A 27,300-nucleotide genomic window follows, 5' to 3' on the forward strand; every position below is an offset into this window, starting at 1 on the left:
AGATAGCAGGAAGTCTAAAAGAAAAAAATGACAAATTACACTTTGTCAAAATTAAGACCTTCTGTTCTCCCAAAAGACACCATCATGAAAATAAAAGTACACTGCTAAAAAAGGGAATGTGAAAAACTGTTCAGAGTTCCTTATAAAGTTAAACATACATCTATCTTATGATTCAACAGTTGCATTCCTATTTAAGTAAGAGAAATGAAAATGTTATATCCACAAAATGACTTTTACAGGATGTTCACAGCAGCTTTATTTGTATTTGCCAAAAAAGAGAAAGAACCCAAATGTTCAATAAACAAATTATAGAGCACTTATACAATGGAATACTACTCACCACTTAAAAGGAATATTACTATTGACATGTTCAATGTGAATAAATCTCAAAAACATAAATGTGGAATGAAAATTTAAAACAAAAAAGTACATTAATGTATGATTTCCAATTACACAAGGTTCTAAACAGGCAAGACTATCTTATGGTAACAGAAATTAGATCAGTAACTGTAAAGTAAAAAGGTTGAGGTGGTTATGACTAAAAAGGCATGACAGAACTTTCTGTGGCCACAGAAATGCTTTGTATCATGATTTGGAATGATGGTTATAATTAAAATCAGCATGTTTTGTTGTAAATAAATTATACCTCGATCTTAGGACCAAGTGCAAAGTTCATCTGAAGTTTTAAAAGTCATTCCCTCCTCAAGACTTCCCCCGAAGGAACATGGTTACTCTCCTCTAATGTCTGGTGTGCTTTGATATAAAAGTTTGACAGGCACTGACTGCTAGAATTTATATTCACACATATTGTGACAGATAAAGAGAATGCAAACAAAGAAATGTTTATTCCAATATTATGTGGAAAGTTATCTGTAAATGAAAAAGTTACCTAAAAGATATTTTAATACTCCAGAATACATTCAACTCAAGACTGTAAGTATTAATGAAGAGCTTGAAAAATTTAAGTGTTAGCATTTCTCTAGGAGGGTATTATTACAATTCTGAGTAAGCCTGACTGGATGGATCTGTCTCTCATATTGCATGCTATCTGGTAACACTGGCTCCCCGCCACAAGATGCTAGTAGCACAGCCCCAACTCTTGAGTCACTGTGTCAGGACAATACTCCACACATTTCCAAATACTCCACAGGAGGAGGTACTGCCCCTGGTTAAGAAATGCTTCTCTACAATCTAATGACCAAAAGTATACGTAAGCAGAATGAAAAATCATCCCGTTAATGGACTTAATCTACCATACCATTTTAATTCCAAAGCCGATAATTTCACTAATGACTACCTTGATTTACTTAATCTTCAAAAGAAAACCAAAGTGCATACTTTTATATGCTATATATAAGACTGACTTGGGAGGATAAAGAACAACTGATTTTGTTGAAAACTCTAATTAGGGAAACCAAACACAACCACTGACAACAATATTAACAGCACCAAACACCAGACAAGAAATAACATTAGAAACCAAACTACTAATTGGAGTGATGAATCCAGAAGATGACTGAACATGGTCAGAACCCTACAAGTCCATGTATGTGCAACGCTGGGCTTAGGAAAAAAAAAATCAGGATACTTCCAAGGCAAACATTCTAAACTATCTCAGGCAGACATTAACTAATTTGCTTTATGGTTTCAATATTCAAACGTGCCTTTCATGTATCAATCAAAACACAACATAGTCACTTAATGGCAAGAAAGGCTTGTTAGGCTATTAGCATTTTATTGATATATGCAAACTTAAAAATGGACACTCAGAACAAAACTAAAGAATGGAAAAGGACATAAGGACACCTATATGCCTGCTACTAAGAGATGAATTAATTGGCACATGGTCCTATAATAAGAGACTGAATAAGTAATTAAAAAACTTCTTCTACAGAAAAGCCCAGAACTAGATGGCTTCACTAGTAAAGTCTACTACATATTTAAAGAAGAATTAATGTTAATACTTTATAAACTCTTCCAAAAAACAAAAAAGGAGGGAACACTTCCTAATCCAATTTTATAAGACCAGTATTACTCTGCTACCAAAACGAAAGTCATCACAAGAAAACAAAAGAACAGTTTCTGAATACAGATGCAGAAATCCTCAACAAAATACTAGTAAAGAAAATCTAGCAGCATGTAAAAAGCATTTATACACCAATGACCAAGTGGGAATGCAGTTGGTTCAACATATGAAAATCAATCAATGTAGTACATGTTATTAATAAAGGGAAAAAAGCGATAATCTCAACAGAGGCGGAAAAGGTTTCAGACAAAAATCGAACACCTCTTCATGGCTTAAAAAAAAAAACAAGACACACAAAACAAGCTAGAAACAGAACAGGATTTCTTCAACTTTAAGAGCATCAATGAAAAACCCATAGCTAACATCATACTTAATGGCCAAAAAAAGAGAAATCTTTCCACCTAAAATTAGGAACAAAAAAAGGTGTCTCCTTTTACTGCTTCTATTCTCCTTGCATTTAAGGTTCTAGCCAGGGCACTTAGGCAAGAACATGAAATAACAAGGCGTCCAGAAATGAAAGGAAAAAGTAAAACTCCCACTATGTGCCAGTAACTTCATCTTGTATATACAGAAAATCTTAAAGAATTCACAAAAATTATTAGAGCTAATAAACAAGTTCAGCAACATTGCTGGATACAAGATCAATATACAAAAATCAGTTCTATTTCTATGTATGATCAATAAGCAATCCAAAAATGAAATTAAGAAAGCAATGCCATTTATGACAGCATCAAAGAGAATAAAAATACTTAGGAATAGGGGCGCCTGGGTGGCTTAGTCGGTTAAGCGTCCGACTTTCGCTTGGGTCATGATCTCACGGTTCGTGGGTTCGAGCCCCGCGTCGGGCTCTGTGCTGACTGCAAGCTCAGAGCCTGGAGCCTGTTTCAGTCTGTGACTCCCTATCTCTCTGACCCTCCCCTGCTCACGCTGTCTCTCTCTCTCTCTCCTAGAAATTAAAAAAAAAAAACATTAAAAAAAAATACTTAGGAATAAGCTTAACAAAAGGAAGTGCAAAATTTGTACACTGAAAACCATGAAACATTGTTGAAAGAAATTTTAAAAGACTGATAGACATCATGTTTATGGACTGGGATACTTAATATTGTTGGGATGAAAGTACTATTCAAACTGATCTATATATTCAAAGTAACCTGTATCAAAATCCCAACTATCTTTTTTGCAGATATTGACAAAATGATTCTAAAATACATATGTAAATATAAGGGACTCGAAATAGCCAAAACATCCTGAAAGCAAAGAATCAAGTTTGGCAAAATCACTTTCTGATTGCAAAACTCACGGCAAAGCTATAGTAATCAAGACACTGTGGTACTTACAGACAGACACATAGACCGACGGAATAGTATTGAGAGCCCAGAAATAGACCCATACGTCCATCTATGATTAATTTATTTTCAGCAAGGAGTGTTAAGACTGTTCAATGGGAAAGAACCGTCTTTTCAAAAAATTGTGCGAGGACAACTGGATATCTACATGCAAAAGAATGAATTTGGACCCACTGTATACCAGATACAAAAATGAACTCAAAAGGGATCAAAGATGTGAATGTAAGAGCTAAAACTGTAATACTCTTAGATATAAATCCTGTGACACTGGGTTATAAGCAAGCAAAGAAAAAGACTTCACTTCTACAAAGTAAATACACATACAAATGACCAACAGGGACATGAAAAGTTGTCCGTTATTAGTCACCAGAGAAATGCAAAACAAAAACCACAATGAGATACCCCTTTACACCCACTGGAATGGCTATCAAAACAAAAACAAAAACAGACAATAACACCAATGGCCATTATGTGGAGAAACTGGAACTCTCATGCATTGTAGGTAGGGATGTAAAATGGTGAAGCTGCTATGGAAAGGAGTTTGGCAGTTCCTCAAAAAGTCAATCATCTGAGTTATTATATGACCCTGCAATTACACTCCTAGGATTATACCCAAAAGAAAAAAGTATTCCGCCATAAATAGGATGAAGTACTGATAAATGCTACAACATGGATGGCCCTTGAAAACATTATGTGAAGTCAAAGAAGTTAGATACAAAAGATCACATGTTATATAATTCCATTTATATGCATGCCCAATATAGGTAAATCCATAAAGACAGAAAGCAGATTAGTGGTTGCAAGGTGCTTGGAGGGAACGTTTAATGGCTATGGAATTTCTTCTTTGGAGTGATGAAAATGTTCTGTGATTAAATAATGGTGATAGTTGCACAGCCATGTGAATACACTTAAAACTACTCAAGTAGACACTCTAAAGCAGTGAATTTTACGGTATATGAGTTTTATCTGAACAAAAAAAACCCACAAAAGATCAGCACAATCTGGTAAGTCAAACAAATTCAAATAAACATTTCAAAAGCAACTTGTACTTACTGTTTTCAATACTCTATGGAATTCTTGGGGAAAAATGCATAAACAGGAATTCGATAATATACTCTAAGTGTTATTAGAAAGTTCTATTGCAATATCTAAAGCAGATATATTGCTTTCCAAGTAAACTTGGGTTTTCACTGATAACATTAGTTGACAATCTGAACATCTAATTTGGAAAAACCTTACAGAGACATTAAGTGTCATTTAAACTATGGAAAGATATGCTTAGCAAAGGAATTATCAACCACTTTTCCCATAAACATTAGTTTGTTGTTAACTAGCACTCATCTATCATGCTGGAAAACCCTCTGAGGCCTGGTATTTATTATAGGCAGTCCTGCAGAACACAGGCAATTCTTGCTCTTCAGAGTCACTAAAGTTGGAAGCAAATAGCTGCATGCAAGGCTGAAACCAACAGCTACTAGTACATTAGGGAATAAGCATACCAGTACAACTGGTCATGTGAGAATAGTACAATTTAAGAAATCTAAGGAGAGTCATGCTAATTTAAATTACAGAAGCAGTATGCTCATAGACATGCTTTCAAAAACTGCTTCTTGGGAGCCTGAAAAGGTATAGGAATCATCTTAAAGCTTGACAAGTTAAAAAAATAATCTTAGTATAAGCCCATTATTATGCTAACTATAATTAAAGTGCTTTGAAGAAAAAAAATTTTATAAAGCCTCAAATATTACATATAAAACACCATTAAAAAACACTATTTGCCCTTGGAGGAATGGTGACCAAAGTACTTAATGGAGCAGAGGAATGCAACAATAAAAATACTTGAAAAGACATGGGCATCTTAAAGGTTCACAGACAGCTCTTCACAGATAACTTGTATTTTGTATACATTATACTAATTTCCAGGTTAACCACAGGTATCCATGGCCATCTGCTAAAGGACCACCATGCTAACAAGGTTCAATAATGGTGTCCTGTATCACAAGCTCCAAGTGCTTCCCTAATCATGCTCAGTTATAAGGCAGAACAGGCCAGACCAGCTGCTATAAAGAAAATCTAAGTTTTTAGACTATAAATTCTAAGCAAGCTGAGGCCTAGTTCTATTCTTCTCACCACTGTACCCAGCACAGTAGGGTGACTGAATGAATAAGTGAATACAAGTGCCATCTCTCCTGAACAGAGAACAGAAAGGGGATTAACCATAAACTAAGAGATAACAAATGGTATCAAGGTTTTAAAATAACAATATCCAGTACTGAGATACTAATAAACACACACTTTCATATACTGCCGGTAGAAATAGAACCAAATTTTAGTTTGGTGGACAGTAAATGGCAGTAAAAATTTAAAAAGAACTTTAATAAATAATAAATATCTCATTTAACATTGCAACTCTATTTCTGAAATTCAAAAGAAAACATGGCCAAAGATTTAATTATAAATAGGCTCATACAACATTATAAATTAAAATATGTCCAATAAGAAATGGGTAAGTTATAGTATGACAATAGAATATGCAGAAGAACATTTAATGACATGGATAAGAGGTACATAGGATACCATGAAGTAAAAAAAAGTAGGTTACCAAATATTCTCATACTGTAGATTTTGTAAAAATGTGAAAGGATGTAGATGACTTAGTTTCCTTCTCTATATTTTCTACAATAAACATACGTCTTGATGAAAATAAAAATTTTAAACATAAAATTTCACTTCTAAAGAGGCTGGGAAAGAATGCTTTTTAAAGAAATCACTGGGGGTGTCTGGGTGACTCAGTTAAGTGTCTGACTCTTGATTATGGCTCAGGTCATGATCTCATGGTGAGTCGGTTAGAGACCTGCGTCCGGCTCCCTGCTGTCATGTTGGCTCAGAGCCTGGAGGCTGCTTCAGATTCTGTGTCTCCCTCCTTCTGCCCCTCCTCTGCTTGTGCTCGGTCTCTGTCTCTCACAACTAAACATTACAAAAAATTTAAAGAAATCACCAGTTTGAGGAATCAAAATGTATAAGTGACAGGGACAAGAAAGGGACCCAGGAAGAATTGACAGAGAGGGTTCCACTGGAAATAAAATCGAGAAAGTAAACACAGTAGATGTCCAGATAGTAAATGAAAGAGGTAGGCCTTGGAGCTCCTGGTCAGGTCAACAGAGCACAGCAAGATTTCTGGAAAGGAGGACAGTCCCCATTTCAGGTCAAATAAGGTACAAGTGCCTCTAAAATCCAAATGTGCCTCTTTGTGATGGGAGAAATCAGCTAGGCATAGCAGGTTATTATTATTTTCTACCTTGGAAAAGGTATCTCAACATAATCCAAACCACTGGACTCCCTAGAAAGTTCACCAAGGTAACAGGTACCTGAATTTTTGTGAGAATTATCCTCTCTCTGGCACGCATGCACCTTACCAAAATGTCTATCTACAGGAGTTGTTACTCAGCAGATCAAATCATTGTGGTATCAATATAATGGATCAGCATGATGTCCTATGAAAAGGAGAGGCTATTCAAGTCCTTGCAGACTAGCTTATGACATAAAGTTTGATATAGCCCTGAGATAAGCTAGTGGAGGTATACTGCTGACCCCACCAGTTGAAAGTAAACTAATTCTGATGGTTTTGACTAATAAGTATATAGAAAAAAAAGCATATACCAGATCAATATCGCCAGCAAATGCCAGGGGTTGCACTGATTTGTTCCAGTAACAAAACCTCACCTGGAACAATTGAAATTGAAGGCACCACCTGATTAAGCTTATGATAACCCACTATCATTCTCTAAGATCCACCTGTCTTCTTTAATGCCAAACAGATACGTTGAATGGGGATGTGAGAGGAATCACCCCTACTCTGCATCTTTCAAATTCTTAATGGTAGCTCTGCAGTTCCTCCAGATAATAGTTTATCTTGGTAAGTAGATAACATTCTAGTGGCTTCCACCTGACTTTCCCTCACTTCCACAGGTCAGTGAACCAATGTGGGATCTCTGTTAGCTGTTGAATATGTCTATTCCAATTATGCATTCCAGGAATATGGAAATAACCAACCACATTGGGACCACTGTTAGATGGACCTGAGCCCAAACTCCATGAACTGATGGAAAACAGTGGTGTTTGGGATGTTCTAGAATTCATTACATTCAGAATCAATATTCAACAATCCGTAAAGAGTCTAATTATTCCTCATTCCCCAATGTCCAGTTATTCTATGGCTGCAGGTCTTTGGGGGAAGCCTAGAAGGAGATCAACAGCATAAATTTTTGGCTGTATGGCAGGCCCTGGCTTTCCCTTCATCGAAAGGTCCTTGGATCTGGCTTAGTCTGGGGAGGTTGAGCAGTTATAAAACTCTGTTGAGGTCTTTCAAGTCACACTTCTGTTCCCCAGGTCTAGAACTCTTCTGCATATAGACATCAATGAATAATTCATAAGGTTTCCCATCTGTCTCAGTTGTACAGATACTACAATCAATTTGACCATGCCAAAGATCTCTGCAACTCAGAATTCTCTGATTACTACTTTGGCTTTCCTGACCGTTATAGTAACCACACCCTCACCCTTTGTCTTTTGCAATTAAGTGCCAGTACTTGTTGCTGTCACCTGGGATTCCATTACTCCTGAATAATTCAAGGATTCTAATTTGATGGCAATAGTTATCCTGTCATTAACAGCTTAAACAACAACAACAAAAAACAGCCAAAAGAGCTTTTCAAGGATGTGGCTTTCTTTCCTCCTGAATGGATTTCTCAGAGCTCTGAGAAACAGAGCGTTCTCTAGACTCACCCAGGGAACATGTGTGGTCAAGTTTGTTTTTTGTTTTTGTTTTTTTCATTAATGAAAAACCTACTCTAGCATTCTAATCTCCTTACACCTTTGGATAACTTCCTCTACAGTATATGAAGTTCTAGCATCTATCTCAACTTTACCACCTGTTAGTGTAGTCTTTAGTCAACGGACCAAGCAAACTGTTAGAACCACTTAGAGCCCTCTGACCTAATACCTTTGATCTGGAATCTGTTTAGTGAGCCCTTATCAATAAATTCAGCCTGATTTAATTTTATATTCCTTCTGCTCTATTCCACTCCCACACCATTCCCCAGGTAATTGCAAGCAAAATCATTCATTTCTTTTAGTGTGTATCACATGGCCTCAAGGGTAACATTTAGTAAGTACCTCATGCCCTGGGGAAGTTAAGTGGGGTTACAGAGGTATAAAAGCAAGGAGAGGTGGTGAGAGTAAGTCCTAAAGGAGATCAGCAGTCTCTTAAAAGGCACTTACCTTAGGCAAGCCATAACAGATTCCTCAGGAGACTAACCTCCCTCAGACAGAGGTAGGAATGGTAAAGGTGGTGGTTAGGCAAAATTAAGGAATCCAAGGTACCCAGCTTCATTGGAATCTGCCCATATTCCCCACCCCAATTTTCAGTTTTCTATTCTTTCCCTACATAACCTTAACACAAGAGACTACGAAACTAGAAGTTCAGTTTGTATTGTAACTCAGCCACCTGAAGGACTACACTTTGGGTTTGGTTTTCCGAAATCTCTGCCTTTGGCTATGAGAGATGGAGGTTTCTTTTACAGCAATCATAGAGGATTTCACTCCCTTATGTGGATTCTGAGCTCAGAATCTAAAGCCTTTTCCTCTCCTCGGTTCCCCAATACAGTTTGAAGGGACCAACCTATCCCATTATTCTTATTTTCATGTTAAGATGTTCTGTGGCTGTAAATACTTGGGTCTCCCCCAGCCTTACCTTCTATGGGCACTTGATTACTAGTGTCTACAGCTGATAAAGTAACTGCTTTGCTATAGTATGCCATGGATCATGAGTGTCCCCTCTGCCACTTGAAACAGGGCCATTAATGCTTTTAAATACAATTAGGCCCAAGAGCCAATTCTGGAAAACCTAGAACTAATTTAGGAACCCATCATTATGTTCCTGTTCCTCTACAATTAATTATGATACAGGTATCTTTAACAGTTAGCATTTGAACAGAGAACACTAGGAATGCTAGAGAATACGGCACTTAAAATGGAGATTTGGCCTTAAGTAATGGTGAGCCTGGTCAGTTTATGTTCAGCTGCTGATTCTGTCTGGGTCTGGGCCTGGTCCAGGGTTTAAAGAAGCTGATGGAGAGGAAATTGGGGAAGCTGAGGAGCCTTACAGCTCTCTCACGCCAAGAACATTTGTGAGCTGCAGTAGCTCCCAGGGTGCCCACACTGACCTTCTGAGAGTAAGAATGTGGCCGCAGTCTCACTTCTCACCTTGCAAAACCAAAATGCCTCATTGCCCACAGTAACCGGGAGCCATGCAAGAAAAGGAATTCTGGGAAATGCAGCTCCAGCTTACCAAATTTGACATAATACAAATCCACCATATCATCTTTGTCTTCTTTAAAAAAAAATACTTGTTTGTATCTGACCTAAGTTTTAACTTCTGACCCTTGCTATCATTGCTTATTTCTGCTCTCATACTTTCAATTTCCAAGGGTCTTCCATTTTCTCTGGTCATTGCTAAAAACAGCTTTATATTCTTGTGTTATTTTTGGAAAACACTCTGTTTCTTTTCACATTTTTTCTAGTTTCCTACTGCTTCATACCTTTTCTTCCACATTCTCCTTTTAATCTTTCATGTAAGAGGTTTCCCTTACATATCTGCTTATCCTTGACAACATGTTCATATTAATATTTAAGTTTAAGGTCTCTTCTCTTAGTTATTATTTATTTATTTATTTATTTTTAGAAAGAATGTCTCTAGTCTCTAGTGAATTTCAATTCAAATATTACTAAATACTTTTATTGCTGCTTTTTCCTCTCTTCTTTATTCTTGTGTATTTATGTTTTCACTCCTTTACTAATATTTAAGGGAAATTTAGGAAGAAGGAAAAGATAAATCCATATTGTGCACTTCAACATATTTTGCATGAAGTCCCTGAACATAGCTGACAGAGTCAACCTTTATATCTCTGAATATTTAAAAGATTCAACTACGATTTAGATTTATGTTTAAGTTATTTATGAAAAAGAGGCAGATCTGCTTATGGAAGTGTGAATTAAGTAACATTTTAAAAATAGACCTCAAAATATAAGGACCTACTTCTTTATTTAAAGTAATAACATGCTCCAAATTCCAGTGAAACTATGTGATATTTATAGCAAGTGTTAGATGACAATAAGCATGTTTAAATCTCTACTAAGTCATCCATAATAGATAACAATGTACACTTCAGAAAGTTATGGTTCCCCTGTAGCCTGGCAAAAAAGAATGATAGTAAAGAATGGCACTACCTGTGCCCCTCAAGAACATAAAGCAGTGCCCTTTCATGTCAAAAAACTTATTTTTGATTTCAAACTTTCTAATTTATTGCTAAGCAAAGTTTCGCAAAAGCCCTTTCTTCTCTCATGCGTAGGAGTCGAAACATTTTTTTTAAGTTTATTTATTCATTTTGAAAAAGAGAGAATGCATGAGGGTTGGGGAGGAGGAGCAGAAAGAGAGGGGGAGAGAGAGACGGGAGGGAGGAAGGGAGGGGGAGAGGGAAACGGGAGGGAGTAAGGGGGGACAGAAGGGGGGAGAGGGAGGAAAGGGGGGGAGAAAGAGGGAGGGAGAGAGAGGGAGTGGGGGGAGAGAGAGTGGGGGGGGGCAGAAAGAGAGAAAGAGAAAGAGAGAGAGACCTCAGCAGGCTCTGCACTGTCAGTGTGGGGCCTGATCCCAGGAACCTTGGGATCATGACCTGAGCTGAAACCAAGAGTCGGAGGCTTAACTGAACTACCCAGGCGCCCCCACAAGAGTTAAATCTTACAGGGTAGCATTCTAGCCTGCTTCAAGGCAGAGCAAACATACACTATCCACTTGATAATTTCTTCATTCTGGTTAACAAATGAACACTATTTTAAGCCACATATACTAGACACATCGATACTATAAGCACCATGTAGCTGATTTGGTAGCAAAACCACTTAATTTTGTAAGAAATATCAGCAATTTCAAGCCAATTGAATAATTAAATGTTCTCAGGAGGACTCATTTATTTATGCTTGCAAAAAAAAGCACTGAGAGTAAAACTGCACGTTGAAATTCTAAAATTTGTACTTTCATAGCTCCAAAATTGCTTTTATGTGTAATGATGTGATTTTTAAGATATAAAGTCAAAATAACACCTATCTTTATATTCAACAAAAATGAAGAAATATTGTTATCAATGTTGGATCATTAATAAGTTACGTGAACTATTTGAAAGTATTGTTAATAAAGATCCTTTCTAATCCAAGGATCTAAAATTAACACAGGAAGTACAGTTATTAATGTCTTAACATTCCAAAGGACCCCGAACACATGATTGACGCAATATACATAAGCAATACGAACATGCAAACACTCTAAACCTTAAAGTAGGTTCTAATTTACTGTATAAGTATCTGTAAAGCCTATATTAATTTAAAAACTAATTTCATATTTATGCATATATGTGTATATATAAATACATAGATATATATGCAAATATACACACAGCCACACACACACGTAAAACTTCAAACCACAGCAGTAAATTAAGGACAAATTCAAGTATTCCCAAGCAGTAAGTTTAACTATTTCCCTCCCTTAAAATTTTCTTTTTTTAATGTTTATTTATTCTTTGAGAGAGAGAGAGAGAGAGAGAGAGAGAGAGAAAGAGAAAGAACACAAGCAGGGGAGGAGCAGAGAGAGATCTGAAACAGGCTCCAGGCTCTGAGATGTCAGCAAAGAGCCGGACATGGGGCTTGAACTCACTAGCCATGAGATCGTGACCTGAGCCAAAGTTGGACACTTAACTGACTGAGCCACCCAGACACCCCTATTTCCCTCCATTTTTAGTAAAAGGCGAACGATTTACATGATCTGAAGAGAAACCAGAGTATTTTCCCTTCCCTTTTAAGGCTGACAGGTTTATAGTATAAACATCTGATTCAAAATGATAACTGGTACTTATTGCTTTTTGTCAGAGTAACACAAGAAAACAGTAGCTGATGCTATTCAACTTTTTTTTGAGACTTAAAGAAGAGGGGGGAAAAAAGGAAAGAAAGGACTTCTAGAAGAGAATATTAAATGTAAATCTATAAGGGGGCAGTTTAATATAGAAGTTGTACAAATCTTTTTAAGGATAAGAGATAATTTTGCTATATTTTACATAACAAAAAATACTAATGGACAAAAGGCCAAAACTAATTTCTCCAAATGTATTATTATTGTTGATTTATTTTTAACAAAAGCGATAATCTATGAATGTGAAAGGTACTAGTAAGCTTAGCTTTCTGTATTTTTAGTAGACCAAAAAACCCCTGCATTTAAACTAAGGAGTTATTCTTCAAAGAACCAGACTCTACCTCACTTCCCTCTGGGATCATATGCTTATTCTAACCAATTTAAAACAAACAGGTAAGATTTTAGGTTCCCATCTATAAAGAAGACAAAAAGTAAAGCCTCAGTTTCCAAGGTATAGAATATTAAAAATATAGTTTTATGCAAAATTTTTGCAGGATTTCTGAAGGAATAAGGCAAGTGAATAAACAATTTTAAATAATTCCAATTAGGGGCACCTGGGTGGTTCAGTCAGTTAAGCGTCCAACCTCGGCTCAGGCTGTGGTTCATGGTTTGAGCCCCGTTCTGGGCTCTGTGCTGTTCGCTCAGAGCCTGGAGCCTGCTTCAGATTCTGTGTCTCCTTCTCTCTCTGCCTCTCCCCTGCTCATTCTCTGTGTCTCTCTTTCTCAAAAATAAACAAACATTAAAATTTTTTAAAAAGTAATTCCAATTAATGCAATTGAAGTTACTGGAAGGGCAAATAAATCAGCAATAAACTTAAACATCATTTCCCCAGTTTTTTATTTTTAAAAGAAAATAGCCTTTAAAATTAAAACATAAATAAAAAAAATCAACCAAAAAGAAAATAGTCTTCAAGCTAATATCAAAATAAGTATTATACTAAAATGTCATCAGCTCATTAAAGAAATGGTATTTTCAATTTAGGTTGGCATTAAAGTACTGTTACATAATACAGTAAAATAGACAACTACCTAAGCTTAAAGCCCAAGAAATACAGGGGAAAATACACACACCTAAATTCTCAAAACTAAAGAGGTGCCCAGCAAACACACTATTCAATATATTTATATCCAAGTTATGACACATCTGTTTTGAAATTTAAAAAATAATTTTGCATTTTAATGCCAATAGATAAATAATATAGTTTTTATCTCTGAACACCAAAAATACATTTCTCCCTGCCCCCTAACCTATGATCTTTCTCAAATATGAACATATAGTAAAAGAAAAAAACACCTAAAAGTCTCTGATTATTGTACACCAGAGAATGTTTTGCTTTTATAATTTGTGACAAACTCAAATGAGATAAAGAAGCAAAGCTCTGAGGAGATTAATGGTTAACATTTTAAATTCACTATGGATCATTAAGACTACTTATAAAATACGATTAATAGCTAAAATAATGGTATTATTACTATGATGACAACAATGGTAATTAATTAAGCCTATTCTTGAGGCCAGAAACTAGCTAAACACTTTGCAGAATCCAATCCTTAAAACATTACAGGCAGGTATTATACCCATTTTGTAAGTGGGGAAAATTGAGTTACTGTGTGTAAAGAAGTTGTCAAAAATTATAAAACTTAACAGAGTAAAGAACCAAACCCAGATCTGTCTCAGTTCAAAGTATGTATACTTGCCCCATGCACTGTAATATAGAATTTACTGTATAATACTAACAGAAAGTAAGGGTAGGAACTTAGATATCTCTATAGCTCTTTCCCAAAGGATGTATAAATAACTCCGTGGATGGGGAAAAAAATTATAAATAACTGTTCTTGCAACAAGGAAACAAGTATGCTAACTAAGTCATATTTATTGGAATATGCTTCCTGATGAAATAGCATGCCCCAGTTTTAATAAATTATTTAAACACATTCATATACAAAGAGATCAAAAATAAAGGGCAGTGGGTCATCTTGTGGTAGAGAAATAATAAAAACATTAAAACTCTCCACTGGACTAGTTTTACCAGATTTTTATTTTTTAATTTTTTTAATGTTTATTTATTTTTGAGAGAAAGAGAGAAAGGAGTGGGGGAGAGAGAGAGAGTGGGTGAGGGGCAGAGAGAGAGGGAGACACAGAATCTGAGGCAGGGTCCAGGCTCTGAGCTGTCAGCACAGAGCCCGATGTGGGGCTTGAACTCACAAACCGTGAAATCACAGCCTGAGCTGTCTGACGCTTAACTGACTGAGCCACCCAGGCATCCCTATCATATTTTTAAGTACATTAAGATGTGCAACCTTGAGGACATTATGCTAAGTGAAATGAAATACAAATTTCAGTAACAAAAATATGAATACTGTATGATCCCACTTACATGAGGTATCTAAGTAGTCAATTTCATAGAATCAAAGTGGACTGGTAGTTATTAGGGGCTGTGGGGAAAAGGGGGAGTTGTTAATGGGTAGAGTTTCAGTTTCACAAAACCAGAGTTCTGTAGATATGTTGCACAACAAATTGAATATGCTTAACACTACAGAACTGTTTAAAACGGTTAGGATGGGAAAAAATATTTTGTAGTAATACGTAAATATATATCAATAGAATTAAAAATTAAAGTTTTATTTCCTCAATCAGTGGCCACAGTTCAATTGCTCAGCGACTGTATGTAGCCATCCAAGACAGCGTGGATAGAACATTTTCATCACAAAAATTGGTCTTAGATGGCACTGGATCACAGTACACAGAAACAGGTCCAAACACATATGGGAATTTGGATTCAATACTAAATTTGTGTGACAAAGGTAGCGCTTCAAATCAGTGGGGAAAGAATTAGTGAGTAAATAGTGTTGGCAATTTGTGAGCCTGCGGGAGAATAAAGGAAGAAGGGAATAAAGCTAAAGCCATATCTTAATTCCCACTCTAAAGAAATTCTGAATGACTCAAAGATTTGTACTTAAAAGGTGAAATAAATGCATTAACACATAATTCTAATTAAGAGAGGCCCTGACAAATAGAATGGAAAGCCAGAACACAAAAACTCAAAAGATTTTTTGTTTTAGGAAAATAAAAACCTTTACAAGAGGAAAGCCTAGATAAACTGGAAAGGGGTCTACATGGAGGGGTGTGGTGTGTTCCATTTTCTTAATCAACTGAAAAACATAACTCAGTTAAAAAAAAGTAAACTGAAAGTGCTAATATACATAGGAAAAAATTGGTCAACTTTATTTGTAATTTAAATACTCTATTAAAAATTGCATTTTCAACCATCTAAGGGCAAGATAATCCGCAGTGTTAATGACAGTGTGGGAAAAGAGGCACTAGTGGATTTAAAAACTGATACAACTTATTCAGAGGGTCATTTTAAGATATTTAACAAAAATCAAAAGCAACCAATAATAATAACTATAATTATTAACAATAAATTAACAATAATTTTACGGACAAAATGATACTGAGTCTAGAAATGACTTTAAAATAACCTGAGAAAGGGGCACCTGGGTAGCTCAGTTGGTTAAGTACCTGACTCCTGATTTCAGCTCAGGTCATGATCTCATGGTTCATGGTTTAAGCCCCACTCCAGGCTCTATGCTGACAGTGTGGGGCCTGCTTGGGATTCTCTCTCTCCCTCTCTCTCTCTGCCCCTCCCTCTCAACGCCCATGCATACCCTCTCTCAAAATAAATAAATAAGCTTAGAAAGTTGGTACAGATATTTATAAATAAGACTTGGTGTAAACTAATAGTAGGTGTACCAGAGTGGTGGGCATATAGGGATTCATTATACTATTCTTTGTGTGTTTGACTTTTTCCCTAAAGTTTTTCATGTTATACACAGCCTTTAAACCAGGAGTTCCAGTTTTAGGAATTTAGCTTCCAGTTACATTATACAATGTAAGTATAAGAACGTCCTGGAAAAACCCCAAATTTCCATTACAGAATGGGTTGAGTAAATTATATTTATCTAAACATAGCAATGTCCTATACCTTTAAAAAGTATGGAGGTCAATTGTGTGAGGAAGATTACAGAAAAAGGGAAAAAACATCAAGGGCAGAACAACAGGTATAGTTTGATCACAATTAAGTAAAAACAAAATCAAGTATGTGGATTTGTGAACACCCATAAAATACATGTCCATATTCGCAACAAATTTCTAGAAGGCTACGTGAAAATCTTAATAATGGTTTCATCTGGCTGGGCAGGAGGTGAGGAACTAGACCTCTTTGAGGAGAATCACTTATTTTTCAAACATTTTTTAAACTGAGGTTTTTTGGGGGACCTGGGAACATATCACATTCATTATATTTATAATGAAAAACAACTAGATTTTTTAAATCCTTCCTCTACTGAGATGACTGTCATTAATTCAGGAACTGTCAATGTTCAAAGTGTATGCTAAGGAGGAGCTGGTCTCAAAGCACACACTGAAACTGTACAGAGCAGAGCAGATGCACCGTGGCTCTCCTACTGCTGACCCTATCTCAGTGTTCTGACGGTTCCTCTATCTTAACCTGATGACTGACCCACAAGTCTAACATTATGTCAAATAATTGCTCTAGAGATGGAAGTTGGATCCCTACCTGGTGCTAATCAAATAATTAACAATTTTTATTGAGTATATAAGTGCCTACTTCTGTGGAGGAATACAAATGAATAGGATTATAGTCCTGTTCAAAAAGTTTCAAATCTTGCAAAGAAAAAATATGCATCATATAAGCAACAGAGAAGAATTTGCCATGCAAACAAATTATGTACTGAGACAAGGAGAAGTCAATGAAGGAATGAGTAGTTGGGGTTCATGGAAGAAATAATGAGGGCAGATTTGATCTTAAGATATGAGCTGGGGATGCCTGGGTGGCTCAACTGGTTGAACATCTTACTTCAGTTCAGGTCATGATCTCATAGTTTATGAGTTCAATCTCCACATCTGGCTCTCTGCTGTCACTGCAGACCCTGCTTCACATCATCTATCTCCCTCTCTCTCGGCTCCTTCCCCACTCATGCAGTCTCTTTCTCTCTCTCAAAAGTAAATAAATATTTTCAAAAACTTAAAAAAAAAAAAAGATAGATATACAGTAGGAAAAGGATTATCTAAGACCACTGGAAAGAATGCACAGAAATAAAAACTGAGATAATACGACTAAGTATGAGTAGAGATGGGGGTGGGTGGATGGGGAACAGGAAGAAGTATAAAATAAGTAATCAAGAGAAGTAAAGTTCAAGGTGATATATATCCTTAAAAAAAAAAAAAACGGGAAAAATTAAGATTTTATAAAATAGGCAAAGGAGAGTTTTAACAAGTATTTGGTAGCACCAGCATGTAAGGTAGGGTAAACTATCTGCATGTCTTTGTTTCCTTTTGGCTTGCTTTCTTGACATGAAAAATAAAATAACAAACATTACTTTGATACCTCACTTCCAGACCCAGATTCTAGTGGTCTCTTCTTTCTTGGTCCGATAGCCGCAAGAGCTGTGAGGTTGGCATCTCTATGTTGTATCTGAGCAAGCTCCAACTGTTGTAACTAGAAGATGGAATAAAAAAAAAAAGGTCAGTGTTTTCACAGTCATGTTCAGGGGGGTGGGGGGAGAAACTGATCATTAAGCCTATTACGTGTTCTTTACCAAATAAGTTACAGTATAAAATGAATAATAAATTCCCCTAACAGACAAGAGCACATCATTTCTCGATACCTTTACTCTAACAAACTCTTTGAATCTCTCAACTAAGAGGCAGAATTTAGGTAAAGAAGAAGTATATTAATAGAAGAAAAACAAGGAATAAAAAGGCATCTAGTGCTTAATCTCTCCCTAGTTTAATCACAGGTAAGAAATGCCTGAAGAATAAATTAAACAGTAAATTGGCCAGAAACTGGCCACAATACAGTCAATTTTTTTCAAAATAAAAAAAGTTACTTGAAAATAAAGACAGTTTTTGTAAATTATAGGAAACAGTTCTATGCTGTATGATTTATGAACTACTTCCTTAAAAATTTACTCATTTAACTCTAACACCCACATTAAAAAGTATGTGTTAATTATAACAGTATATGAAAGTTATATATATGTATTCATTTTTTTCCCCTAAGGAAGACATGCTCTAAGAGCTTAGACAAATTTCATAAAGGTCACATAAATAATAAGTGGTAGAAACAGAACTCAGAGCCAAGTGTTCTTATTACAAGCCTTCTCACTCTTTCACATGGATTTACTCTACATTTATCTTCATGCCAAAAATTGAAAGTACTGTTTTGCTGTGGAGTTTTTATCATAATTAACCCAGAATACCCAAATATGGAAGATACAATTATTTAGTATGTGGATACTAAACTATACAGAGACACTCATGAAAGATGCCCCATAATAAGACAGATAAATAAGACTTAGAACTGTAAATAAATGCATGAAGCCATAGTATCATTTCACTAAGGCAGGTGTCAAATGGTATTCCTTTAAAAAAAAAAGGAAAGAAAAAGATAACCAAGTTAAAATAAAACATCATTTCACAGGTCCTTAAGCTTCTCCAGAAGAGGAAAAATGTTCAATTACCATCAAAATCTTATTACTATGGAGAAAAAGGAAGAAAGAACCTGTCACTGGTTGCTAGACAAATATTCAAACAACACCAGGCTTCAAGACAGCCAACTGAAAGTAACCTGTTGAGGAACCCTACAATGAATATTCTTTAAACAAAAATTGACCAAGGTGTCTGGGTGGCTAGTCGGTTAAGTTTTAGACTTCAGCTCAGGTCATGATCTCATGGTTCATGAGTTCAAGGTCAGCATCAGGCTCTGTGCTGACAGCTCAGAGCCTGGAGCCTGCTTCAGATTCTGTGTTTCCTTCTCTGTCTGTCCCTCCCCTCTTGCCCTCTGTCTCTTGCAAAAATAAACATCAAAGATAATTTTTTTAAAGAGACTTGACCAAATTTTGAACATATTAAAAAAAGAGCAAGCATGAAAACAGTAAAGTCTGTGGTGAAATAGGCACTCTTAGGAGATAACAAAGTAAAGATCACTTCAGATTATTTTATAATATTAGAGGAAAGACTAAAAACAATTGGCAACTGAATCTTTAGTAAAGCAGAAAACACAACTTAAAAAAAAATTAAGAACCATTCTCCATTTGCTTTTCACAAATTACAGGGAAGAAATCCTTCTTTTAAATTGCAGGTTTACACGTATATAAATTGCTAGAAAACTGTTTTCAGGAGTTGTAAACTACCTTTTGTTGATGCTGGCCTTTTAAATAAAATATAGTTTCAGAGTCTGGTGCTGTCATAATCTGAAACTTCTAGATGACAAAATGCAATTTTAGTTAATCTACCCTAGAGCACAAATCAAACAACAAGCTATATTTTTTGAATCTTTCCCTGGAGAAAATTAGCATCTGCAAAATAGTCACAACAAAGTTTTTAAATTGACCTCTGTCATCAAATTTCCCTACCTATGTAGTAAAACATTTTCTCTCATTCTGCAAAGTATACTTTGGTTTTCTGAAATCTCACATGTCTTAAGACATGACACCCAAAGAGGGCCATTAAAAAAAGAAAGAAACTGACAAATTAAACTTCACACACATTAGAAACATTTGCACTACAAAAGACATGGTTCAGAGAACAAAAAAAGTCCACACTATTTAATTTCTCTAGTTTTCTTTTTGTTGCCTTACTGTATGGGCAATATAACACTGAGCAATAGTGATGAAAACAGACATTCTTGCCTTTTTCCTAATCTCTGGAAGAAAGCATTCAGTCATTTCATCATTAAGAATAATGTTAATAGTAGGGTTTTAATAGCCGTACTTTATCAGACTGAGGAAGTCCCTTCATTCCTAGATTCTTGAGAGTTATTCTTATTAATACATATTGAAATCTATCTAATGTATTTTTGCATTCATTGATATGATCTTTCTTAGACTGTTAATATGGTAGATTATATTCACTGATTTTTTATTATTAATAGAGCAGTGCATTCCTGGGGTAAATTCCACTTGGTCATGATATATTATTTTTATACATTGCTAGATTTGATTTGCTAATATTTTGATGAAGATGTTTACAACTATGCTAACAAAGGATACTGAAATGTTTTCCTATTTTGTAATGTTTTTCTGGTTAGTTATCAGGATAATGTTTGTCTCCTATAATGAATTGGAAGAGTACCTAACTTTTCTGTCTTCTGAAAGAAATTGTGGAGACATGGTATTAATTCTTCTATAAATTTTTGGAAGAATTTACTAAGTAAAATGATATATGGCTGGAGATTTCTTCAACTGAAAGGTTTTAACTATAAATTGACTTTATTAATTACAAAACTACTGAGGTTAGCTACATCACATGGCTAAGTTTTGATAGCTGATGCTTTTCAAAAAACTGGTTGTTTCATCTAAGTTGTGAAACTACTTGCATAGAGTTGTTCTTTTGTATTCTCTTATCCTTCTGACATCTACAGGGTCTGTAGTGATTTTTCTCTTTGTTCCTGATATTGGTGATTTACATCTCTTTTCTTTCCAGTCTAACTAGAGATTTATCAATTTTGTGATGAAAGAACTAGCTTTTGGTTTTATTTTCTCTAGTTTTTCCTTCTGTTTTCAAAGCCATCGGTTTCTGCTTTTATCTTTATTATTTACCTTCTGCTTGCTTTGGGTGTATATTGCTCTTCTTTTCCCAATTTCTTAGGGTAGAGCTTAGATTACTGATGAAGAAAGAAGACCTTTCTTCTTCTCTAACATAAGCATTCTTCCTATCCTTTTACTTTTACCTACATCATTACATTTGAAATGAGTTTCTTTGTAAACAGATATGATTTAGTCATGGTTTTGAAATTTATTCTAACAATCTCTATCTTTTAACTGGTATTTTAAACCATTTACATTTAACAGAATGACTTAGACATTGTTGGATTTAGGTCTACCATTGTATTATTTCTTTTCTGTTTGTTCATTCTGTTTTTCATTTGTTTCCCTTTTCCTACTTCTTTTGGGTTATGTGAACTTTAAATATTTCATTTTATCTATTGTTTTTTACTATATCCCTAAGTTTTTTTAAAATTTTCTTTTAGTGGTGACTTTAGAAATCACAGTATACTTACTTAAAATTTCAGTCTACTCAGAATCAATACTTTACCACTTCAAGTGGAATATAGATACTTTATGTCCTTTTACTCTCCATACTATGTTATAATGGTCTTATATATTACTTATGTATACACTGAAAATCCCCGACAATGTTAGAATTTTTATTTTCAGTATTTTAAAAAGCTTAAAAGCAGACTATATACCATTTCTGTTGCTCTTTCTTCATTCCTAATGTTTAAAGTTTCCCTTTGGTATCATTTTCACATCATTCTGAAGAACTTCAATTTCCTTAAGCAATTTTTTTAAGACTAGGTCTGTTTGCAAAAGATTCTATTCTTTTTCCTTCATCTGACACTGTCTTTATTTTACCTTCATTACTGCAGGATATTTTCACAGGATATAGCATTCTGGGTTGGTTGACAGTTCTTTTCTCACAGCACTTTAAAAATATTTTGCTACTTTCTTTAGGTCTCCATGGTTTCTGATGAGAAATTTATAATCATTTGAATTGCTGTTCTTTATTGGCCAAGTGTACACCTCTCTAGCTCGTAGTTTCAAGTATTTTTTCTCTGTCATTAGTTTTCTTAGATGTAATTGAATCTGAGTTTCTCTGTGGTTAACCTGTTTGGGAGGTTCACAGAGCTTCTGGAATCTTTAGGTTTATGTCTTTCTAAATTTGGGAAGTTGTTAGCCATTATTTTTTAAAACATATTTTTAGTATTTTACTCTTTCTCTTCTAGGACTTCAGTAACATTAATGCCAGACCTCCGGTCATTGTCCCACAGGTGTCTGAGGCTCTGTTTTTCTGTTTTTTGTTTTTGATCCGTTTTCTCCTTAGTTGACTGGACTAGACAAATTTGTCCATCTTCAAGTTCACTGACTCTTTCCTCTTTTGTCTCTTTCCTACTATCCAGCCCATCCAGCAAGTGTTTTGATTACTGTTATCTTCAGTTCTAAAATTTCCATTTAAAAAATAAATAAAATAAAATTTCCCATTTTAGAAATTTATTCCTGGTTCTTCAAGTCAAGTAATTTTGAATAGTATCCTGAATATTTTAAATATTATAAAACTCTGGGTCTTCTTTAAATCCTTTGAAATATGACATTTTCATTTTAGTGTGCAAAACAGATCAGTGAGATTTAGGCCACAAGTTCCAATGCATCTTCTATTAGTACAAGCTCCAATATCAGCTCAGTTTTCAAAGCCTTTGTAGCACTCACTGGATATGTCCCAAAAGTGTACCACTCAGTGGTCAGTCTGGGACCTAGCATTGCTCTGTTAGTTCCATTTCTTGTTTCTGTGTGTTTTTTTTAAACTTTTTAAAAAATGTCTGTTTATATCTGAGAAAGAGAGAGAGAGCACGTGCTCACGCACAAGTTGGCGGGGGGGGGGCAGACACACACACACACACACACACACACACACACTCTCTCTCTCTCTCTGAAGCAGGCTCCAGGCTCTGAGCTGTCAGCACAAAACCTGATGTGGAGCTCAAACCCACGAAATGTGACATCATGACCTGAGCTCCTGGAGTCAGATGCTTAGCCGACTGAGCCACCAAGTCTCCCCTTTGTTAGTTCTTAAACTAACTTCTTAAAGTCTTTATGTATGCTGATTAGAATCAGATTCACATATGACAAATGTGTAGCTCAAGAGTGGGCCTAGGAGTTGAAAATAATAATACAGGCTTGCTTTCCTCTTCCCATTCCACAGTCTTCCCAGTAATTTCTGGTTCCCTAGGCTCCTCTTTCTGTCTCTGGCCAGAAAGTTGGGGCTTTAGTTACTCTACTTTGCTATATGTTTCTGTGACTGTCCATGTCAACAGTAAGCAGCAAGAAGAAGAATGGGGGTGGGAAGGTGAAAGAGGGATGGCAACCTCACTGTTGGATTAGTGGTATTTTGAATTCTCATTTTCTTCCCCAATTTGCCTACTATTTCCTTTTCGAAACCTTCAAATAGCTTCCCCATGCATTCTGTTCAGGTTTTATAGCTGTATTCAGTGGGAGAGACAGTCAGAAGTGTTTTTAGTCCATCAACCGAAACCTTTTAAAAGCTGGTTAAACCAGAATTCTGACAACAGGTTTCTGTTAAATTATATTCCTACTAAGCTTTATTTCATAAAACTTAAAGCCTGCTTGCTCACTTATACCAGCAACACACACTTTGGTCCAAAAAGATGTAATAGGCTTGGCAAGTTCTCTTTTTAAGAGTACCCTTACTCCTTACTCCTAATGAAAAAGGCAGAAACCTTCATTTCCCTTATCACAGTTTTCTCTGATATCAAGCAGAGGTCCCCTAAAATTCAACTCAGTGCCCTAGAAAGCAATAGAGCAATGGTTGTTGAAGATTATTTTATTCCTGATGTTTACTACTACGTTCATTTTTAAGTACAACTATGAAAACAGTCACTTTAATCAAGTCCAAAACACATTAATAGATTACCTTAAAGATCACACAAACTCTCAGAGGTACTTCTTTTTTTTTTTTTTTTTTAATTTTAAATAGTTTATTGTCAACTTGGTTTCCATATAACACCCAGTGCTCATCCCCACAAGTGCTCTCCTTCATGCCCATCACCCCCCTCCTCCCACTCCATCTGCCCTCAGAGGTACTTCTTCGTGCTAAGACAAATCTTGTAAGACAAAAGATTTTTTAAAAAAAATTAATGAAAAAGGAAAGCACAACTGAAGCAGAATTAGAGGAGCTATATGAAGAATGAATAAGTCAAATATTATATAGCCAAGTCCCTTTACAGATACAGGGGCTTTTTTTTTAGATACAGGGACATATTAACAGGAAGGACTGTATTATTTAGATAACTGTGACACTGATACTATGGGAAATTCAAAAATGTGTTTCTTTTTCATGCTTATGGCAGGCAAGATATTTAAAAAAAAAAAAAGGCAGGTGCTAAAAGTACAAGAGACAACAGCAGAGCTGTCCTTCATAACAAATGATCCAGAAATATGAAGTGCTATCATTTTCAGTCTGATTTTGCTATGAACTCTTAAAAAGTGATAATAAGGTATAAGGGAAAGGACGGAGTTGAAAAGTAAGCTAATGTCTCCCCCAAAGCTAATGTACCCTGTCCCAAATATATACATTAGTAGCAATGAAAATAGCTATTGCCACTAAATAGGAATATTTGAAAGAATCTGAAAAAATAAGAGAAAGTATGCTACCTAGTTTTGAATTCTGCAAAGAATTAAGAATAATGTCTTGCTTAGATTTCAGTTAATGTGTACACAGAAATAATAAAAACCTACCACCAAACAATAGATGTTTTTTAAATAGCAAACATTTAGATAGAATTTTAGATATGCTTTGTAAAAATTAATTGACCAAACTTTAAAATTCTCAACAATGCTAATAATCACTTCTAAATTACTACAACTTACTAGGGAAAAGCAAGTTAAATCCTAAAAAAATTATACTAGAAAAGAAGCAAACAATACCATACTAAACACTATTAACAAATGAATTTTAAACCAATGGAACCAACACAGCAAGTTACAAAGCAATCACTATCCACCACCCCCTCCATCTCACATAAATTCAGAGATACAATAGAGGATCACTTTCAACCTCTTAAAGGCAATTATTAGGCAGGCATTCCACCAAACCCAACAATACATGGGTATTTTTTTTCTCCCAACCACTAATGTTAGTTCTTATGATGTCAAAACACTGTCCAGAACGCCTGACGCTCAAGACACTTGGAATCCTGAATGTAGAGACCAGTGCCTTGCTAGCCTGCCCTTCTAATCCATTCCTACATTTCAGTAAAATAGCACATTCTCTAATCTCAATTAAACACCTTCCTCAGACTTAAACATACTACTTGATATCTACATTGTTTAAAACAAATATAATTTGTATTAGATTACAGAACCCTTCCCCTCCATGTTTTCCCCTTACATTCTTTTTTTCAACCTTCTTTCCAGTCTTCTTGAAAGAAAACAAAAAACAAAAAAATAACATATCCATGGGTCAATATTGAGCTTATTTAAGGGCTTGATGGAATCTATCTTAAATGCTTCTATAACTAATGTTTCTAAGTAACTATTTTTCCTTTTACACCTCACCTTTCCCTAAATTATGACAGCTCTATAACGTAAGCAGAACACATGATGTTATATTCACTTTATTTATTTATTTTTTTAATTTATTTTGAGAGAGAGCAAGTGCACAGCATGCAAGCTGGGGAAGGGCAGAGAGATGGGGGGGGGGAGAGGGGGAGGGGGGGAGAGAGAGAGAGAGAGAGAGAGAGAGAGAGAGAGAGAGAATCCCAAGTAGGCTCCGCACTGTCAGTGCTGAGCTCAATGCAGGACTCAAACAATCCATGAGATCATGACCTGAACAGATCAAGAGTCAGGCATTTAACCGACTCAGCCATCCAGGTACCCCTCTATTCATTTTAAATAGGGTTTGAACAACACGGGTTTGAATATATGGGTCTACTTACACATAATTTTTTTTGGATACAGTGCAGTATTAGAAACGTATTTTCTTTTCTTTAAGATTTTCTTAATGACATTTTTTTCTCTAGCTTACCTTAGAATAAGAATACAGTATATGACATATAGAACAGACAAAAATGTTTTAACCAACTGTTTATCTCATACTAAGATTTTTTATCAACAGAAGGTTATTAGTAGATATATTTGGGAAGAGTCAAAAGCTATACATGGATTTTTGACTGCACAGGGGGATAATGACCCTAAATCCTGTGTTGTTCAAGAATCGACTATAAAAGGAAACTGGGGTAAGTTCAAGAAGTAAAGTAACTTCTACAAAGTGAGATGTAGACAATGGTAGGCTGAATCTAGAATTGAAGACTCTTAACTTTTAGTTCAATGCTATTTCTCTTATGATACATACCTCTTCTACGAAAAGGGTAGAATGTTTCTCAGGCCACACAGATCCTATACTTCAAAATTAAAGCATGTAACCTTCTGATGAAGGTCTAAATAAAATATCATCTTTCCTGTGTAAGGGACACCAATCAAGAGATACAACCAATAAACATCTCTTGAAAAAATATCCATTAAAAAAATGAGTGTGCCTTTTCCCTGCTCCAAGAAAGAACTTACTGAATGGTAACTGAACAATGCCAGTTCAAGATGCCAACTCTCAGATTCTCAAATCACAGTATTTTGTTTGACCTTCTATGACCATTTAGTCAACAGGAAAATCAACATGGTGGATTTTAAAAGTCCTCTTCCTTCTCTTCCTAGACTCATGGTTCTAAGTGTGATTTCCAGAGGAGCAAAAGCAATAGCAAATCACCTGGAAATCTGTTAAAAACGTAAACTCTTGGACCTCACCCAGTCCTATTGCAACATAAACTTGGTGGGGCGGGGGGGGGGGGGGGCACCAATCTGTATTTTAACAAACCCTGCAGATAATTATGTAGACCAAAGTTTGAGAACTTCAATCCTAGACTATCAATGCATCTGTGCATTGTTTCTCTGTGTACACAGCTCTTAGCAGTTTGTCATTTTACAAATGCCTTCTCCATATTAAATTAATTGGATTGCTATAATAGATTTTTAATAATATATATTGAATTGTACACACATACATACACACATACACACATATATACGTCATATATATGACATATATATACATATACACATATATACATATATATACATACACACATATATACGTCATATATATGACGTATATATGTGTGTATGTATATATATGAGAAGTTTCATTTTGTCCTGTCCAGTGTTCCATTAGTTTTGGCTCATGCAGAACTAGCATAAAGTTTAAATACAAATTGCTGGGATGCCTGGGTGGCTCAGTCGGTTAAGTGTCTGACTTCA

General features: G+C 35.5%; 1 protein-coding gene across 1 annotated transcript in view; it reads right to left on the reverse strand.

The window, feature by feature from the left end:
- The window catches only part of TAF4B (TATA-box binding protein associated factor 4b), a 113,509-nt gene that overhangs the window by 12,078 nt on the left and 74,131 nt on the right, over window positions 1-27,300 (reverse strand). Inside the window, exon 14 of the mRNA XM_039217551.1 lies at window positions 17,802-17,912. Coding sequence (XP_039073482.1) covers window positions 17,802-17,912 — 111 coding nt within the window. The remainder of the gene's footprint in view (window positions 1-17,801; window positions 17,913-27,300) is intronic.

This window comes from Hyaena hyaena, unplaced genomic scaffold (genome assembly GCF_003009895.1).
Source record: "Hyaena hyaena isolate Hyena2069 unplaced genomic scaffold, ASM300989v1 scaffold_14, whole genome shotgun sequence".
Lineage (NCBI taxonomy): Eukaryota > Metazoa > Chordata > Mammalia > Carnivora > Hyaenidae > Hyaena > Hyaena hyaena.